This window comes from Tiliqua scincoides, chromosome 2 (assembly GCF_035046505.1).
Source record: "Tiliqua scincoides isolate rTilSci1 chromosome 2, rTilSci1.hap2, whole genome shotgun sequence".
Lineage (NCBI taxonomy): Eukaryota > Metazoa > Chordata > Lepidosauria > Squamata > Scincidae > Tiliqua > Tiliqua scincoides.
Window position 1 is genome coordinate 270,881,781 of NC_089822.1, and position 20,301 is coordinate 270,902,081.

General features: G+C 49.8%; 1 protein-coding gene across 1 annotated transcript; it reads right to left on the bottom strand.

Moving 5' to 3' along the window:
- Nucleotides 1–5,528: 5,528 nt before the first annotated feature.
- Nucleotides 5,529–20,082, bottom strand: LOC136639205 (vomeronasal type-2 receptor 26-like). Its single transcript, XM_066613208.1, has 8 exons — nt 19,859–20,082; nt 18,381–18,672; nt 17,928–18,123; nt 17,317–17,516; nt 14,775–15,005; nt 13,744–13,870; nt 12,575–13,270; nt 5,529–5,719 (listed from the first exon to the last, which is right to left on the bottom strand). The coding sequence occupies exons 1-8, from the start codon at nt 20,080–20,082 to the stop codon at nt 5,529–5,531; spliced, it is 2,157 nt and encodes a 718-aa protein (XP_066469305.1).
- Nucleotides 20,083–20,301: the final 219 nt, after the last annotated feature.

The following is a 20,301-nucleotide window of genomic DNA, read 5'->3' on the forward strand; positions in this document are numbered from 1 at the left end:
ATGGGGACTCCCCAGAACCTCCAGCTGAGAACTTTCCCCTCCCTTCTGCCATCTCTCTCTCTCTCTTTCTCTCTCGCCTTTTGTTTCCTAGGTTCACAGCCAAGGTCTGCAGAATCTTTGAGGTATAAATAAAACTTATTTTACATTTTATGTCCTTCTATAATTAATTAACATATTATGTAATTCAAGTAGAGTAAACAAAAATTCCAGATATAAACAGTATAAATAAATGGATTTATTTTAAAGAATTCATAAGAACAGCCCTGCTGGATCAGGCCAATGGCCCATCTAGTCCTGCTTCCTGTATCTCACAGTGGCCCATCAAATGCCCAGGGAGCACACAAGACAACAGGCACAACCTGCATCCTGGTGCCCTCCCCTGCATCTGGCAAACAGAGGCAGCCTGCCTCCAAAACCAAGAGCTTGCACATATCTACGATGACTTGTAACCCGTAATGAACTTCTCCTCCAGAAATTGGTCCAATCCCCTCTTAAAGACATGCAGGCAAGATGCCATCACTACTTCCTGTGGCAAGGAGTTCCACAGACTAATTACACGCTGGGTAAAGAAATATTTTCTTCTGTCTGTCCTAAGTCTCCCAACACTCGTGGATGTCCCCTAGTTCTGGTGTTATGTGAGAGGGAAAAGGGAATGACAATGAAAAGACTATTCAGAAGACAATGAAAATCACTGCTGTTCTCTATACAACCTGCAATGTGGAGTTTGGTGTCTTTCGCAACGTGTTGTGTGTATTTGTCAAGAGAAGAGTAGATGACCCGTGCATGGCGACCCTTAAGCAAAGGGCCCAGTTGGGAGCAATTGGTCCAACTGGTTTAAAGCCGGCCCTGGTCACAGGCCCTAGTTGTTCTCACTCACAATCCACTTTGACACCCCTTTGCAGTGGCAGTCCCCTGTGGTCAGCCCTTTTCCCTGTGGAATCCGTCAGGGTTGGGACCTTGAGTCAGTGACTTAGAAGCGAGTTGTAAGAATGTGTGATGTGCAGCTACTGATGTGACCCTCCTCCTTTTCACCGCTTCTGTCCCAGCTCTCACTCAGTCCCTCCTACCAGTGGCGTCAATAGGGGTGTGCGGGGAGTGCAGGCCACACCAGGTGATGCGCTGGGGGGGTGACGTACCAACTAACCTGCCCCCAACCCTGCCTTTCCATGGAAACCCCTGCCTTAAAGTGCTGCCGGAGGCTTCTGAGGCGATCCTCGCACCTGCGTGATGCTGCAGGAGCCTTCAGCCTGAGTCTAGAGGCTTTTGAGGCGCTGCATGCATGTGCGAGCCTCACACGTGCGCGCAGTGCAATTCATGACGACCTCTAGCTCGATCTCGGAGGTGCTTGCCCCTGCAATCGAAGGGCTGGAGGTTGCTGGGACTTCGTGCTCTTGTGCCCTCACCTGAGCAGCCTGGGAGCACCGAAGCCTGCCCTCCTCCCTCTCTGTGCGCAGCTAAGGGGAGTTGCTGCTGCTCCTCTGTCTGCCTGTTTCCCACCTGTCTGGCATTTGCTTTGCAAACAGGCAACTAGCAGAAGCAACTAGCAAAAAAACAGGCTTTGTTTCTAAAGAGACAGCAGCCCTTCCAGCCCAATCCTCTGCTTTTCTACTCAGAAGTAAATCCCATCACAGTCAATGGGCTTACTCCCAAGAGAGCATGGATAGGATTGCAGCCTTAGAGCCCAGTCCTCTGCATGTCTGCTCAGGTGTAAGTCACATTAGAGTCAATGGGGCTTACTCCCTGGAAAGCGTGGAAGGGCTGCTCTCCCTTTGAAACCAAAGCCTGGTCCAGTGAGTTGCCTGTTTGGAAGGGAGGGTTCAGTTCTGCATTTGCCCCCTGTTTTTTTTTTTTGGGGGGGGGGGGGTTAAAACGACCCTTTTCTGGGTGGCTGGATGCACCCCACTGCAGGCTGCACTCAGAAGCCCAGAGAGAGGTTAAGGAGTCATAAGAACATAACATAAGAACATAAGAACAGCCCCACTGGATCAGGCCATAGGCCCATCTAGTCCAGCTTCCTGTAACTCACAGCAGCCCACCAAATGCCCCAGGGAGCACACCAGATAACAAGAGACCTCATCCTGGTGCCCTCCCTTGCATCTGGCATTCTGACTTAACCCATTTCTAAAATCAGGAGGTTGCGCATACGCATCATGGCTTGTACCCCATAATGGATTTTTCCTCCAGAAACTTGTCCAATCCCCTTTTAAAGGCATCCAGACTAGACGCTAGGCAAGGAGTTCCACAGACCAACCACACGCTGAGTAAAGAAATATTTTCTTTTGTCTGTTCTAACTCTCCCAACACTCAATTTTAGTGGATGTCCCCCTGGTTCTGGTGTTATGTGAGAGTGTAAAGAGCATCTCCCTATCCACTCTGTCCATCCCCTGCATAATTTTGTATGTCTCAATCATGTCCCCCCTCAAGCGCCTCTTTTCTAGGCTGAAGAGGCCCAAACACCGTAGCCTTTCCTCATAAGGAAGGTGCCCCAGCCCCGTAATCATCTTACTTGCTCTCTTTTGCACCTTTTCCATTTCCACTATGTCTTTTTTGAGATGCGGCGACCAGAACTGGACACAATACTCCAGGTGTGGCCTTACCATAGATTTGTACAACGGCATTATAATATTAGCCGTTTTGTTCTCAATACCCTTCCTAATGTTCCCAAGCATAGAATTGGCCTTCTTCACTGCCGCTGCACATTGGGTCGACACTTTCATAGACCTGTCCACCACCACCCCAAGATCTCTCTCCTGATCCATCACAGACAGCTCAGAACCCATCAGCCTATATCTAAAGTTTTGATTTTTTGCCCCAATGTGCATGACTTTACACTTACTGACATTGAAGCACATCTGCCATTTTGTTGCCCATTCTGCCAGTCTGGAGAGATCCTTCTGGAGCTCCTCACAATCACTTCTAGTCTTCACCACTCGGAAAGGTTTGGTGTCGTCCGCAAACTTTGCAACCTCACTGCTCAACCCTGTCTCCAGGTCATTTATGAAGAGGTTGAAAAGCACTAGTCCCAGGACAGATCCTTGGGGCACACCGCTTTTCACCTCTCTCCATTGTGAAAATTGCCCATTGACACCCACTCTCTGCTTCCTGGCCTCCAACCAGTTCTCAATCCATGAGAGGACCTGTCCTCTAATTCCCTGACTTTGAAGTTTTTCAGTAGCCTTTGGTGAGGGACCATGTCAAACGCCTTCTGAAAGTCCAGATATATAATGTCCATGGGTTCTCCCACTTCCACATGCCTGTTAACCTTTTCAAAGAATTCTATAAGGTTCGTGAGGCAAGACTTACCCTTACAGAAGCCATGCTGATTCTCCCTCAGCAAGGCCTGTTCGTCTATGTGTTTTGAGATCCTATCTTTGATGAGGCATTCCACCATCTTACCCAGTATAGATGTTAGGCTGACCGGCCTATAGTTTCCCGGGTCCCCCCTCTTTCCCTTTTTAAAGATAGGTGTGACATTTTCTATCCTCCAATCCTCTGGCACCGTGGCCGTTTTGAGGGACAAGTTGCATATCTTAGTCAAGAGATCTGCAACTTCATTCTTCAATTCCTTAATAACTTTTGGGTGGATGCCATCAGGGCCCGGTGACTTATTGATCTTTAATTTATCAATGAGGTCTCAAACATCTTCTCTTTTAACCTCTATCTGACTTAACTCCTCGGTTAGGAGGGGCCGTTCGGGCAGCGGTCATGATGGGCAGGTGAGAATTTCCTTTGAACCCCCCCCCCAAAGGATCACGGAGAGGGACAAAAAAGTCTGTTGACCCAAAAAAGCAGCCACTGGAAATCTGAAATAATGCTCTGCAAAAGTGGTAGGGGAGGTGGAGATCCCCATTGCTCACCAACTGCACGAAGGTGGGATTAAAGAGCAAGGTGGTAACCCCAATGCTGTGTCTGGGAGGGGAGACATTTGCAAAACCCGCAGCAAATTTGCCTCATCTTTGGGCTTCTCCTCTTCCCTTCCTCCCTCACTCCCTCAGCCTGTACGTTTTCTGAATTATTGCCTTCTCCAACATTTTCTACAATTTAATACTTCCTTTCCCTCCCCCCCCCCATTTTTTCCCAACCCAGATAGATAAAACAGAACAAAAGGGGGGGGTGGATATCAGTAGATAGAGTTGCAAGAGAGTGAGAAGCTGGAGAAGGGGGAAGCCTGGAAATGCTGCCTCTCTGTAATATTGCATCCCAGCAGGATCAGTGTCAGGGCAGTCCTACAAGGGTTACAGTGCAATTCAATCCATGCTTACTCAGGAGTTAGCCTCAATGCATTCAACTGAATGTTGCAGCTGTGGTCACTCTGCACTGGCAGAGGGTTGGACTTGATGATCTTGAAGGTCCAACTCTGATTTCTGTGATTCTCCATGCGACATCCTGTGATGACTCTTCACATGATGTTGAATTTAGCTTCTGGTATGATTTCACACAGAAAGCACTGAAAACCAGAGTATGTGTGTGTTGAACAAGCATGTTCTCTGGTGAAGCCAGTAGACTAAACCTCTTGAAGCTGAATCAAGTTTACTTCCAGAAATGTGTACATTTAGGCAGTGTGTACGATATTGTAATTTAAAGGTGCAATTTTAATGATGTGGAGGGCACTGATGTGGGATGGAGCAGTGATACATCACCACACCCACTCCTTAGGATCACTGCCCCACCCAACGCTTGGAAGGAGGTCCATTATGGGGGGTGACGTGCTGGCCTTCTGCACCGGGTGACGCAAACCCTAGTGACACCACTGCCTCCTACCCCTCCCAACCTGTTACAGATGGACAGGGGCAGGAGGGGAGTGTGTAAAGAGAACTCCGAAACATGCACACCACTCAGCAGCAGCCCCATTTTTTCCGCAGCGAGCTTTTTAAAGGGGACAACTCGCCTTGAGTCCATGAGAGTCGCTAAAGGGTGACTCAGAGGCTTGGAACGTGCCCCTTTATGAGACTTTTTTGCAGGGGTGGGGCGGTGACTCATCGACTCAACTTGGGTTGGGACTTGCACTGGGTTTTCCCATCCCTGCAATCCGTATCTTAGAAAATCCGTGTGACACAGAAAAGTGTCACTCTTGTCCCCAAAATGCCCAGCTCACAATATAGAAATATCCCAAGATGCTCACCATATGAAATACTCACAAGGCCCAAATCCTTTGTGTGCCCCTCTCTGACCCTTGTCCACCAGCCAGCATCTAACATGCTTCTCAGAAAACAAGATGGCTGCAAGAAATCTAGTATAGGCCCCAAAGGTGAACAGAAAGCCATAAATAATGGCAGTAAACTAATAAGGATGAAAGTTGTTAGGGTAAAGGGATGAGATAGAGTACCAGATCCTCTGTAATGGATATGTCTGTAAACAAATGGTTGATGTGCATAGAATTGCCCTTCTCAAATCAACATCCTAAACTACTAACAAATGCCAAATGTTGTTTTTTGCCTGTTGGTCTGTTATTTTTCCCATGGATGTTTTCCTCTCTTTGTGTGCTCTTGTACCAGCTCCCCTGTCTAAAATACCCTATAAAACCTGCATCATGGTAATTCTTCGGGGTCCTCCACTTGTGTGTGGGGGTCCCGTTTGCAAATGAGTAAACGTTTACTTTTGTCAGAAGTCCTCTGAATTCTCCTGTCATCAGTTGTTTGCCGCTCCAAAACCAAACTAACAGTGTGCCCATTCAGGATCGGTTTCTGGTGCCTCTTGTCTTGGATTGGAAGGCAAGGTTCTGCGAGAATCAAGACAGGTTTGGCAGGGGACAGCACACCACTAGAAGGTAACGTGATTCGGCTCCCACACCCCTTGTTGTGTGTCCTGGCGCTGGGTTGGCTCTGGATCTGACCATCTCCTTCTGCGCAAGAAGAGCCTAGGAGGACAGGACTTCACCCGCGGGAAAGTACAGCATGCCTAGGTGAGAATTCTCTGTGGGAACCTAGTGTGGGAACCCTGGATTGAAGGGAGGTTCTAGTGTGGGGACTCAGTGGGGCGGGTGATTGTGTTTGTATTACTGTACATATTGCTGTGTGTGTGTGCCCATCTCCGTGGTTTCAGAGCAAGGCCACATGGGTCTCTGCCAGACTGAGTGTTGTGTGACTGAGATATGAATGAGAACACGAGTGTGTGTGTGTGTGTGTGTGTGGCAAGGCAGCAAACCCCAGGGTTTTGAAGGACTGGCCAGCTGGCCGTGAGTGAGTCACTGTTTTGGGCAGCCGGTCAGGAGGCGAGACCTTGTGACAATTAAGATGGGGCAATCAGAGCCTGAGCCTGAAGAAAGAAACCCTTTGAAATGTATTGTGGATAACTTTGAGTCCCTGGGAAGGGGAAACCCCACCCTTCTGAATGGGCGCATTACCAGCCAGCTCAGAATTTCAATGGCCAGCAGAAGGTACTCTTAATTTCCATATGTTGTTAACCCTGTCTCAGTAGTCTCAGGAAGTGGGGAAGGCATTGGACATTGAATCTTTGCAATTGTTTATTCCCCTAAGAAACAGAAATGAGCTCTTAAAAAAAAAATGTAGGACTGAATGTTTCAGATGTAGAACCTGTATGCCCTGTGCAGACTTTAGTGGATGAGGCTCCAACCGCACCCCCTCCTACCTATCCTGCACCCCCCTTTCTTCCAACAAGACCCCTTCCCTTCCCTCCTCCAAAGTACTCAGTGTTCCGCTTGCCCACCCCTTCCCCTCAGTGATCCTGCCATCCCTCTCTTCTATCTGCTTGGCAATTTCATATGATGTATTATGTCTTCCCTTGTCTGAGAGACAAGATACAATTTGCTCTCTTATTCATGGGTGCTCAGGATCAGGCTCATTTGAACTTAGTGTTTGTTTTTTTAATGCACTTACAAAAGAGCAAACTACACTATGTGTTTGCTTAGAAACACAGCCTACAAGACAATATATGTGCCCATTACTTTATATTGGCAACCTTCAGTCTCGAAAGACTATGGTATCGCGCTCTGAAAGGTGGTTCTGGCACAGCGTCTAGTGTGGCTGAAAAGGCCAATCCGAGAGTGACAATCCCTTCCACACCGGGAGCAAGTGCAGTCTGTCCCTGGTCTGTCTCCCTGGCTATGGGCCTTCCTTCTTTGCCTCTTAGCCTCAGACTGTTGGCAAAGTGTCTCTTCAAACTGGGAAAGGCCATGCTGCACAGCCTGCCTCCAAGCGGGCCGCTCAGAGGCCAGGGTTTCCCACTTGTTGAGGTCCATCCCTAAGGCCTTCAGATCCCTCTTGCAGATGTCCTTGTATCGCAGCTGTGGTCTACCTGTAGGGCGCTTTCCTTGCACGAGTTCTCCATAGAGGAGATCCTTTGGGATCCAGCCATCATCCATTCTCACGACATGACCGAGCCAATGCAGGCGTCTCTGTTTCAGTAGTGCATACATGCTAGGGATTCCAGCACGTTCCAGGACTGTGTTGTTTGGAACTTTGTCCTGCCAGGTGATGCCGAGAATACGTCGTAGGCAGCGCATGTGGAAAACATTCAGTTTTCTCTCCTGTTGTGAGTGAAGAGTCCATGAATCGCTGCAGTACAGAAGTGTACTCAGGATGCAAGCTCTGTAGACCTGGATCTTGGTATGTTCCGTCAGCTTCTTGTTGGACCAGACTCTCTTTGTGAGTCTGGAAAACGTGGTAGCTGCTTTACCTATGCGTTTGTTTAGCTCGGTATCGAGAGAAAGAGTGTCGGAGATCGTTGAGCCAAGGTACACAAAGTCATGGACAACCTCCAGTTCATGTGCAGAGATTGTAATGCAGGGAGGTGAGTCCACATCCTGAACCATGACCTGTGTTTTCTTCAGGCTGATTGTCAGTCCAACATCTTGGCAGACCTTGCTAAAACGATCCATGAGCTGCTGGAGATCTTTGGCAGAGTGGGTAGTGATAGCTGCATCGTCGGCAAAGAGGAAGTCACGCAGACATTTCATCTGGACTTTGGACTTTGCTCTCAGTCTGAAGAGGTTGAAGAGCTTTCCATCTGATCTGGTCCGGAGATAGATGCCTTCTGTTGTAGTTCCAAAGGCCTGCTTCAGCAGGACAGCGAAGAAGATCCCAAACAAGGTTGGTGCAAGAACACAGCCCTGCTTCACGCCGCTTCGGATGTCAAAGACCTCGCATTGATACGAGCAAGACCCGGGATCAGAGAAAAGTGGAGGAATTTGCATGAGCGCTTGAGGAATCTCTTCCAGGCCCGGTCGATGCAAACGCATGAAACAGATGGGAACATTTCAAGAATGCCGTTTACAACAACGCCTTGTCCATATTTGGCAAGAAGACCAACAAGACGGCAGACTGGTTTGAAGCCCACTCTGCGGAGTTGACACTAGTCATTGAGGAAAAGAGGAGAGCTCAAGCAGCATACAAGGCCTGTCCCAGTGAGCGCAACCTGCAGGTCCTCCGAGGTGCTCGCAGCAAAGTCCAGCAGACTGCCAGGAGATGTGCTAACGACTACTGGCTCCAGCTCTGTTTCGAGATACAGATAGCAGCTGACACGGGCAACATCAAGGGGATGTATGATGGTATCAAGCAGGCCCTAGGTCCAACACAGAAGAAAATTGCCCCTCTGAAGTCTGCCGCAGGCGAGGTCATCCAGGATCGGGCGCAGCAGATGGAACGCTGGGTGCAGCACTACTCTGAGCTATATTCCAGAGAAAATGTAGTCACCGAAGAAGCACTGAACAACATTGAGTGCCTGCCTGTGCTGGAAGAGCTTGACAGTGAACCAACCCTAGAAGAACTTCACGTGGCCCTGGACTCCCTTGCCTTTGGCAAGGCACCTGAAAAAGACAGCATCCCTGCTGAAGTCCTAAAATGGTGCCCATTACATAGATCAGCAAAACTGAGTCAATGAGACCCTAGGAATACAAACTAAAAATGCTCAGGGTGATTTAGGGAGACCCTAAAGTATAGAGTCTCCAGCTACAATAATAACCATGATTTGCTTCCTACCTATTTAGGTAACTAAAAAAGACTAATTGCAGCTGCAACCAACCTAGACAGTTGTCAAAAGTGTGTTTCTCTTTAAATACAACCTTTAATCATTCTTAATAACTTTTGGATTTCACAGGTATGCAATGCAGGAAGTCTGTGTGTTCTGTTCCCCCCCCCAAGAGAAAGGAAAGCCAGAGAAACCCTCCTAACCTTTGTGCCTCAAGGCATGCACAGAGTGTGGTCGGTCTGTGGAACTCCTTGCCACAGGATGTGGTGCTGGCGTCTAGCCTAGACGCCTTTAAAAGGGGATTGGTCGAGTTTCTGGAGGAAAAATCCATTATGGGGTACAAGCCATGATGAGTATGCGCAACCTCCTGATTTTAGGAATGGGTTAAGTCAGAATGCCAGATGTAGGGGAGGGCACCAGGATGAGGTCTCTTGTTATCTGGTGTGCTCCCTGGGCATTTGGTGGGCCGCTGTGAGATACAGGAAGCTGGACTAGATGGGCCTATGGCCTGATCCAGTGGGGCTGTTCTTATGTTCTTATGTTCTTATGTTCTTAAGTGCAAAATAGTAGCCAACCAAGAAAAGCCTCTAATGCCTAACTTTGCAATGACTATCTTTTGTTTTAACCCTTTTGGTTTCAGCAACAAGTAAAGACAAAGAAAAAAGCATTTGACCTCCAGAGGACAAATTTACTTAATCTCATTTCCTTTACAGGATCTAAGCCCTGACCCCTATATATCTGTATGTATTTTAGTTTGGTTTAATACTAATGAAGTATTTCTTTTTCTAATGGAAGGATTGTCATGACAAATTCTCTTAATTCTACTTATGTCCTCTGCTTGTATACATATAAATACTAAAATGCTCTATATGTTTGTTGTATGCGTGTGTAGTATGAAAGAAGCACTTTGTCTGTCTTTGTTCTTGTTTGTTTTGGACTTATAGTGAAGTCTATCTGAAGCCCACATGGCTGTAGACTTCCTTTCTGTGATAGGCCTGATATTTGTTGCAATGCTTTTTATTATTTTTGTATATTGAGTTCATTATCATTTTTGGTACCATGGTTCTTTTTTTCCTGTTTTTAAACATGTAAGAGTACTCTTATCAAATGTGTTTTCTTTTCACACACCCCCCCCCCAACCAAGAGGGAGGGAACATGAAGAATAACCCTAAGGTATTGGACAAAATGTTTTGTTCCATCAATGATGAATATTTTCAAGGGTTACAGTCCCTCAGCAAATAATCTCTTAATGTTAAGATTTCACCCCATTGTAAAAACTATTGTAGTGCAATTAATATTTTGCATTCTCTTAATTCTACTTATATGTTAAGGAAAAAAGAGAGAGAGAGAGAGAAGAGGAACGAGCTGTGCAAGTATTTGCCAGATCAACTTGTGTCCTTCTTGAAGGAAAAACCCAGGTTCTCTCCAGCTCCCAAGTAATCAAAAGAGTTGTGAATAAGAAAAAAAACAAAAGCAAAAGTTGAAGAAAAAATCAGATTTGGCTGACTGTAGTGTGTAAAGTTCATGATGTGTTCGAGTTTTCCTCTGCCTTTATGGTAAGAAATTGCACTCAATCAGAGGTAGCTCTGGACAACCTGTTTACTTTCTCTGTGGAGAATGTTTTAAAACACCTAATCTTTGGTGCTCAACAAGAATGTAAGCAAAGTCAGCACAGTGCCTTTCTGCTACTGTATTTGTACTGTATTTGTATTTCTGTACTGTTATTACCTCTTCTCTAATTCGTACAACAAACCAACCAACAAGCAAGCCATGTACAGAGTTCTGTAACAACACCAGCCCTTTAAGGTTGAACAGTCCAAGAAAAAGAGAGAGAGGGAGAGCCCCTCCCTCGGGGCTGCATTGTGACTGCACCGGTTCTGGAAAGTTGGACAGGATTGGGCCCTAAAATGGGAATAACCACAGCTGGAGGTGGGTAAAAAGGCTTGTATGTTTTCACAGATTTTGGGGTTTTACAAAGGCAGAAGTGCAGAAAGCAGAGTTACCTGTTTTTATTCCAAACTATAAATTAGAATCACTTTAAAAGTGTACCAGGTAGCTCATACAGGTAGTATAGTGTCAGCAGATGGAGCCATAGTTATCACCCATCCACCTTCCCTTTAAATAAGAAAAACCAAATAAAACTCTTTCTTTGGCAGATTATTTGTGGTTAGCTCAGAAATCTCCATGAAAGGCTGAAGCTAACAGGTGAGCTAAACTGAGGCTACCTGTGTTACCAAAAAGGCTGTTTTGTTTAGGGGGAATTATTTATATTAGCCTTCTGGAAACTTTTGGGACCATAGGCTGGATACAAGACAGCGTAGAGCAAAGAAATCCCTTGTTTAGCTTAATGAGGAGACTGGGAGGAAGGTAACTTTCAATCAAAGGATTATATTTTTATTGCAAAAACACACAAAGGTCACGTAATACACATGGAGAATCGATAAGTATATACTTGTCTGGTGTACCTAACTCTTGGTGGATGCATGTGCTATGTATTTGTGTGCATCCGAAAAGGAAACAGAAATGGTTAGGGTGTAGGAAGGTATTTTAGGGGTTCCTTAATCTGCTAAACCCAGTTGCTGACTAAAGATGGGGGGAGAAGGGAGGAATAGGTAGGGAAGAAGGGGGGAAGTTTAGACGCACGATATATTTACCTGTGGGGGGGAGCAGTTGGATGAAGAGAGTCCTGTGTATGGCCCCTCTAGCAGGTGGTCAGTCAGAGAGAGAGAGAGAGACCTGAGCTCTGCGTTCTCTCTTATAAGAGTTGTCTGACCTGGAAGTCAATCTAAACTGACCGGAAGTATCCCAGAGCTGTGGGCATGCTCAGTAACACACAATGGTACACGTGGAGTATGTGATGAACCAGAAGGAAGGCAGCTTACCAGCCAGGCTGACCTTCTGGAGGGAGGGATGCAATCTGCATAAGGTGCTTAAGAGTACAACAACAGAACAATAGACCTTTTCCTCTGGTGCAGGCTTGTTTTGCATAATCCTCAGGTGCAGGCTTGTTTTGCATAATCAGGAGACACAGTGATTAGGTTATACATTGACCTGCAAGGAATTGGGGGTTTGTGTAATTCATGTGTTTGTAGCTTGGCCATGGCCCTTAGAAACATGTGCTGGGGAAGGAGTGGCCTGCTTGCTTGGTCTGTATAGTCCAAAATACATAACTAGATATAAAAACACAACTAGGAAGGGAAAAGGGGATTTTCACGTAACACCTGAGGCCGCCATGAGGCCACCTGGACCTCCAAGAGAAGCTGTGGGTCAAGGTGTATCCCCAACCTGCAAACCGATCCTGTTGAATTTGACTCTGGTCCATGCAAAACGCAGAGTCCAGCTCAACAGGCATGGCCCCCTCAATCCCACACAGCCCCCTCCCTCCCACACGGCCCCCTCCCGCTGACTGGCCTGGCGGTTGGCCCAACAGTGAGTCAGACACTATCTTTCCTTTTCATCATTAGCTGTTCCTTTCTATTCAGATCTGGCCTCAGAAAAATAATGTAGCATTTGGGGAAAAAGAGGCAGCCCAGCAGCCCAGCGCTGGAGGCCAGGATGGAGAAGACCTGCACAGCCACCGTGTGCTTCCCCTTCGTGCTCAGGTAGGCGGGCACAAAGGCCACCCAGACGCTGCAGAAGACCAGCATGCTGAAGGTGAGCAGCTGGGCCTCGTTGAAGGCCCCGGGCAGCCGCCTGGCCAGGAAGGCCCCTGTGAAGCAGACGGCAGCCAGGAAACCCAGGTAGCCCAAAGCGCCGTAGAACAGGGTGACGGACCCCGCGTTGCACTGCAGGATGATTTGGCCGGGCTGGGAGTGCCTGTCGGAGTCTGGGAAGGGTGGAGAGATTCCCAACCAGGCGCTGCATAGGCCGAGCTGGACAGCGGAGCACGAGAGGACGATGGCGTTGGCCAAGCCCTTCCCCAGCCACCTCCGCATCCTGCTTCCTGGTTTGGTGGCCATGAAGGCCACCACCACGGTGACGGTTTTGGCCAAGACAGAGGAGAGGGCCAGGGAGAAGATGATGCTGAAGGCCGTTTGGCAGAGGAGGCAGGTCACCTTCCTTGGCCGGCCGATGAACAGAAAGGAGGACAAAAAGGAGAGCAGGAGGGAGGCGAGGAGGACGTAGGAGAGATCCCGGTTGTTGGCCTTGACTACTGGAGTCTCACGGTGTTTGATGAAGGCTCCTAACACAAAACTCGTCGTTAGGGAGAACAGCAGGGCAAAAGACGCCAGAGAGGCCCCCAGGAGGTCTTCGTAGGACAGGAAAGTTATGACTTTGGGGACACACTGAGTCTGGGCCTTGTTTGGATGCTGGTCTTCCGGACACTTGTTGCAATGATCTGCATCTGATATGAAAAACAACAACAGTGTTTCCAATATCATTTAATGTGCCTTACATCCCATAATACTCTGCCAGCCCAATCCACTCCCACCCACCGGTACATCCATGCCAGAAACACCCACAATGTATCTAGCTTGAACGGGGGGGGTGGGAATCTGATAACTCTGGCCTCTCTTCCCTCTGACCTCCGGCCCCATTCCTCCCTGCCCTTAGCCCGCTCCCCCCTCCCACTGGCTGTCCTGCTCCAGCAGGTGTCAGCGACACACGCAGGAAGGCTCCAGCCTTCCCACAGGGACACAGTTTACTGTCCGGAGTAATTTCTCGCTACCCATTTTGAGAAATGAATGATGGCTGTTAAAGGAAGACAAAGCAAGAAAGGCTCTGACTTAAGGAATGTGTGGACACCTCCACAGAATGGGTCTGAGTCAACCTTTGCCCCACTCCCCATGAACAGCCCATCACTCTGGAGCCCCCCACCTTCCTGGGAGGAGACGGTCCCTTCTGCGCACCGAGCACACGCGTAGCAGCACAACGGCCTTCCTTCCTGAATCAGCTTGCTGTGTCCCGGGTGGCAGCTGGCGGTGCACCTCGACTGAGGCAGGCTCTACGCAGGACGACAAGGCGCATCAAGGAGAATCTGTTTGGTGGGGGAGCAGTTTGTCTGTAGCAGTGAGTCACACAATTGGGGGGACCCAACAGGACCTTGAGTCTGATGTTAGCAGGCACCCCAAGATGGTTCTTGAGGGCAGAGCTTGGGGGCAGAACTGGGAAAAGACCTCTCCCTGGCCCTCATGGTGATGCTGCACTCCAAAGCCTGGCTCTCCCAGAAGTTCCACAAAGACATTCAGCAGCATGGGCTCTTGACAAGGTAGGATCCTGTGGGACTCAGGAGGTCAAAGGACAGAGCCCCAGTGCTACCACATGCAGACCACTCTCCAGCAAGTCTGGAACCAGCACCACACACTGCCCCCAACCCCAGAGTGGCCAGGTGGTCCCGTAAAGCGTCATAGCTGATGGTGCCGAATTCAGAACACACTGCAGAACACACTTGCCCACCCAGATTCCACTTGCTGCAGGTCAGCTTCTCCATCTGCCAGTTTAAGTCACTGACTGCAACCTCAGGGAATAATATATTAGATGCATCATATCAAGATTCCAAAGCTGTGAGTCCTTTTCCTGCCCACCTTGAGGAGGCCTCTGTGACATACCCCTTGGGCATAGCAGCACCAGGATTGGAAAAGTGGATAGGATTGACCCCTGGTCTCTTTGCCAGCTGGCTTTTGGCATGGCCGCAGTGGCACCATTAGGGTTTGCATTGCCCACTACGGGAGGTCAGCACGTCACCCCTATGATGGACCTCCTCTCATGCAGTGGGCGGGGCAACTCCCTTGGCAGTGGGCATGTACCGTCATCCCGCCCAACTGGTCTTTTGGCTATAACTTTGATAGAATAGAGGCATTTCAATGTGGTTGGTTTCATTGCATGTTAGAAATCATGGATTTCCCCACCTGGTTGAACCATCCAGGCCACACAATGGCGCCCTGGTCTATGGAGACTTGGAGGCCTGGTGGGCTGTGTCGTCTTGCCAGGCTCCCAAATGTCACTCTGACAACAGACTCGTTGGGAAAAGCCACCCAGTTCACTATGTCAAAGTCGGCTACCAGATCCCCGTCCCCATCCAGATACATGCCCTCCAGGGAAGTGTTGTAGACCCCAAAGTTCCTCAGGAAAGGATGGAGCTGGAACAAAGGAGAAACATCAGAGGTCAGGGAACCGTGTTGGGTATTTCACAGAGATTGAATCTTCTACGAGTCAGGGACGATGCCAATTGTCTGATTGGTTGGTTTGTCTAACCCCATTTTCTATTCTGCTGCCCAGAGGCAGATCTACCCCACTTGTCCCCTCCAGGTACGCCTCTGCCTTTAATCCTGACTCAGTCCAAGAGAGACACAGGCAACTCGATCACCGCAACTGCTCCATAACAGAGCAGCCCCAACATGGCATTTGCTGAAACCCGTGAGGGGAGGGAGTTTGGGCATGCTGAGGCCTCCTTGGCGGAAGGGAACATTTGTTCCCCTCCTTCAGGGTAAGCCCCCACTGCTGCCATGGATCAACTCGGACCTGTGTCAGCAATATCACTGGTGCATTACTGCCTTGAAGGGTGAAGGCAAATTGGGTCCAGAAAGGTGTTGAGTTGTGCTGCTGCCAAAGCCATCTCCTTCTGCCCTCCTTCCTGCTCCGTTACCTCCCTCTTCTGCCCATCTACTTGTTCCACCCTCTTCTCACCTCCCTCACAACACCTGTGCGACCTTACCTGCACCAGCAGGCATCCAGGGTTGAGTGTTGGGAGAGTTAGGACAAAGAAAATATTTCTTTACCCAGCGTGTAATTAGTCTGTGGAACTCCTTGCCACAGGAAGTAGTGATGGTACTTTGCATGGGTGCCTTTAAGAGGGGATTGGACCAATTTCTGGAGGAGAAGCTCATTATGGGTTACAAGTCATAGTAGGTCTGTGCAAGCTCTTGGTTTTACAGGCAGGCTGCCTCTGATTGCCAGATGCAGGGGAGGGTACCGGGACACAGGTTGTGTCTGTTGTCTTGTGTGCTCCCTGGGCATTTGATGGACCACTGTGAGATACAGGAAGCTGGACTAGGTGGGCCTCTGGCCTGATCCAGCAGGGCTCTTCTTATATTCTTATGAATGGGGCTTTTTCAAGGTGTTCTCTTTCTGTCTGGCTTTGATCGTGGCGTGGACTCATCCACCAGTTTCCCTTGTAAACAGATGGTAGCGGAAAACAGGGGCAGTGAAATGTTAGCTCTCCACAAGGCACAGCTATGCCCCAGCCAGCCTGCCCCCCCCCCCATTTTTCCTTCACAGGGGCATGTGAATGTTTTGCTCCAGTGTGAAATCTGTATGAAGCCGGCCTGACCTGTACTGCATCTGAGCTAAGCTAGACGTGTAGATCTGCAGCACAGTCTGCCCAGAAAAAGGGAAGGGTTTTGATGCTATAATTGCAAAAGGAATCCTGGCTGCAAGAGTGATCTCTAGTCCTGCCCCCCACACACACACTCCCATGCAGGCACAGGCTTTGACTGAGAGAGAGAGAGATGCCAGTGGGGCTGATGGTGGCCAGTGTGGCAGTCCAGGTTGGGGGGCAGCAGGAAGGAGCAGGCAGAGCTAGCCAAGTGTCCCCCAAGTGATAGTGGCACCTCGGGGCAGGACCACTGAGAGGAATCTTCTCAGGGGGTACAAAGATTCTTTTGGGCCCCTTCCGAGAGACAGAGGGGATGAAACTCTGTGGCAGGTGGCAATGGGGGCCAAACAGTCAGGGGGAAAGTGGCAACAGCCAGAACTGTCTTTGGAGCCCAGGTCTACCAGTCTTCCCAATGCAGAACTCAGGTCTACCTGCCTGCCCAGTATTGGCCGCTAGATACAGTAATATGGAAAACCAAACCCCCTCCTAAGTCTCTCTCAGATCTTTCCAATAGAGAAAACCATTGCAGGAAATGAGTGTTCAGACTCACACCAGAATGAAAAGCGTCCTGTTTGCAGCAGAACAGACTTCTGCAGTCCCACAGCCGTGTCCCTGAGCTCCTCTACACTCCTTCATGAGAAGTGGATCCACTGTAGCAGGCCAGCTTCCTCGCAGATGTGACACTGTTCAGGAATGTTCCTGGGTGTCGTGCGCATGGCTTGTGGCAACAGTTGCTGCCACGTACCCACAGCAATGCCCCCAACATCCTATGTGGGCAGTGAATCAGGGTGAAACTGGAAAACGTCAGATTCCAGTAAATTTCTGGTCTCCCTTCTTTGGCTCACTTTTTAACCTGGGCCCGGGTACAAACTACCCCCTTTACCCCCCTCTCCTAGGCCCTGCCTCGGGGGCTGCTGCTGGATGGTCTGTGTCCCCTGGAGCCACTTGGAGGGGCAGAGAGAAAAACATGTGCAGGGAGAATCACAACTGGATTTCCCTGAAAGATACCATTTCACTTCCTTCTGAACTTGTTCCAAGGCCCATCAGTAGCCCTGACTGGGTGGGGAGAGGAGTACCTGCCACGCCTGCACCCTCGGAACCTCCAGGCTGCGTCCGGCCTCCACCACCCTCCGCCGGAGTCGAGATGAAGACGCGGCGTGTAAGGCTTGCGACACGGCCTGGACAGCGCTGTGGATGGCATAGCTGTCCTGGGCCAGGGCTCTTTCCATCACCTCCCAAGGCAGGGGCTGCGGTCTTTCTCTGCACCTCGTCCAGCCTTTCACGGACAGAACAGGCTTCGGAAACACACAGTGAAATCCCCCCTCCACTAACCGCTGCCAGGTGAAGAAAAGCTTTTTGAAATCATTGTAATTTATACTTTTCATTGACTGGATGGAGAAGGAAAAAAGACCCTGAATGTGCTGGAAAGATAAACGACTGGACCTCAGCTCCAAGCTGATGTCCCAAAAGGCTGTCGTGATCCAGATTTTCCCCACTATGGGTTTACTTAACATTGCAACTGCCTTTTGTATAACTAATATTACATCTGTGAAGGAATCGGTCTCTGCATAGTAAAGAAACACGTTGACTTGTCTCTCCTTGAAGAATGATTTGTTAAGGGCCACCACATGATTTGTAGCTATCCCTGGAAAGCTCACGGAGTAAGCAACACATATGCCGCTCTGACTTAAGTCAAACGTCAAGATCCTGATGAACCACTCTCCGTTGTTAGTGTCTGGAGCAACCAGAGCGACCCAGGACCACTGGAAGTGCTGGAGCAGCCCGACCACCCCCACGTACTGGGGCTCTTTGGGGACCATCTGATAGAAAAAGGGGGACCGAGTTCTGTCATTCAGACCGCGAGTCGTGAAAGCATAACTGACCTGGGAAGGGAAAGGAGAGATGGATGTTTGGATTTATCTTCAGGTCACATATTTGGTGGCCTGAGCTTGTTAACAGTGAGCAAAACCCTTTTTCATTCTGATGCAAGGAAGCCCCCACCCACTGCAAGGACACGTCCACGGAACTAGGCAGTGCTTCTCTGTTCGGCCTACACACACACTGCATGCCCCACCTCATTTTTGGATGGGAGGCAGCCACGTGGGACGAGACGCAGACTGTGCCCTCCACCCACTCTCACCTGGGGAATTTTGTAGGCAGTCAACATGGCTGAAATATGGCTGGAGAGGTCAGCTTCAGCCCCCTCAAGAACTGCCAGCAGCCGTCTTTGCCTTCCACAGCTATAGTTTGGAACACGGGTCTGTCCAGTGGAGAGCATGTCTACAAGGGCATCGGAAGTCACTTGGGCATCAGAATAGGTGTTGTAGATGTTGTAGCCCAGAGTGACATTGGGCAAGAGCCTGGGGTCCCGGTTGATCTTCTCAGTGGCAAATAAAAAGGACAGGATGAGCCAGTACCGTGTGGCTGCTTTCCTGAAACAAAAGGATTGTGCTGGGTTGTTGATGCAAAGGTCTGGATTTTGCTGGGGGTCAGAACTGTGGCTACCCCAGGTCTAGTTCCGAAACATGAGGGGATTCCCATTTGAGGGTTTAGGCGTGTCAGGCTGGACATCCATGCTGTGAGGTGAGCAACCCTTTTCACTCTAAAATGAAGCCAGGGCAGGGCCCCTCCCCAACCCCATCCTCTGCACAGGTGAGCACATAAGGCTGCCTGGACTGAGTCAGTCCCTTGGCCCCTGAGCTCAGCATTGCCCGCTGACTGGCAGCAGCTTCTCAGGGTGTCAGGTGGGGATCTTTCAAAGGCTGGACTGCCAGAGATTGAACCTGGCATGCAAAGCAGGTGCTCTCTCTGTTAGGGGCTGGGTGGGGGGATTTTTGTCATCACCTTTGGGGGAAGATTTCATTGGTCAGGATAGTGGTCAGGGGAGCCCAACTCAGGAATCACAGTGGCCTTTTGTGCAAAGGACACATTGCCTGGAGATGCAGGTGCTTCTCAGAGCCCAGCACTTCTCCCTCCCAGCAGCAATGGCCAGAGGATTTGCACCCACCCTAGAAGCCCTGCAGGGCTGGCTGATTGCTCAGGGGCTGAATTGGCACCTTGAGGACTGTAGGGGGCTTGCCTGTTCTGCAAGGGAGGGAGAATTAATTACGTCATCATTGATCATTCTGCCTGCCCAGGCTCATGGCTTGTGAGGTTGGGGGAAGGGGGAGAAATTGGGAGTCAGTTGGTGATGTGGTTTCCCTAAGAAGCCTCTTAGGGGAGGGCAGAGGAGGGTTGAGGACTGCAGAGAACTGCAACTGCCTGACCCACTGCCCAGGGCTGCAGTGTGTGGGTGGTGGGGATGTGGGCCTCCTAAGAGGAGCTGGGATCTACACAGCTTCAAATCACCAGCAGTGAGCGGGGGGGGGGAACGGGGACGACTCCCCCCAAGTATGGGGACTACAGATGTGAAGTGGCAGACTGCACGCCAAATAGTGCCTTAGTGTGTGGATGCATTCCCAGATTTTCCCCCAAATGCAGAAGGATTGCTGATTTAGCCGAGACAAGGACACAATAGGAAAAGCCCCCCCTCCCCCAATTCAGGATGGCTGGAAGCCATGACATCAGAAGGGGCTGTAGCAGCCACCAAGCCATCATCACCAGCCCCTCTAGACTTACCATGAAAAGCTGGTTGAGGGAGGCTCAGTCAAGGGCCGTGGCTGAAATACGACTCTGGTTGTGGAAACGGCCCCACCGAGGAGGTAGTCTCCTGGCCTGTAATAATTGAGCAGGTCCTTCTTCTCCCTGTTCACAAACTGGGGGCATTTTGCCTTTAGTCCCCCGCAGGCCACAGGGACCAGGAGCAGCAGCAGCAGCAGTCTGGGCACCCCTGCTGCAGTCATCTCCCAGCATCTGCTCTCCAACACCAGCCGCGGATTGGAAGCCAAGACTGTCTTGCCAGGCGGAGGCTGCAGTCCAGGCGGAGGCTGCAAGTCCTTTCAGTGGCTTGCATCTGAAGGGGGTGATATGAAGCTTGACAGCAGAGGCCCTGCCTGTCTGAATTCCCATTCCGAGCTCTCCATGAAGCAGAAGCTATTTCTGCAGCTATTTCTTCAGACACA

Bases quoted from the DNA above. Each gene is read 5' to 3' on its own strand.
- LOC136639205 (XM_066613208.1), bottom strand. From the start codon at position 20,082: ATGACTGCAGCAGGGGTGCCCAGACTGCTGCTGCTGCTGCTCCTGGTC. The intron at 18,124-18,380 runs GTGAGAGTGGGT...TTCCCTTCCCAG, and splicing joins CTGCCTACAAAATTCCCCAG to GTCAGTTATGCTTTCACGAC. The intron at 5,720-12,574 runs GCATGCTGGTCT...TGATTCTCGCAG, and splicing joins GGCCCAGCTGCTCACCTTCA to AACCTTGCCTTCCAATCCAA.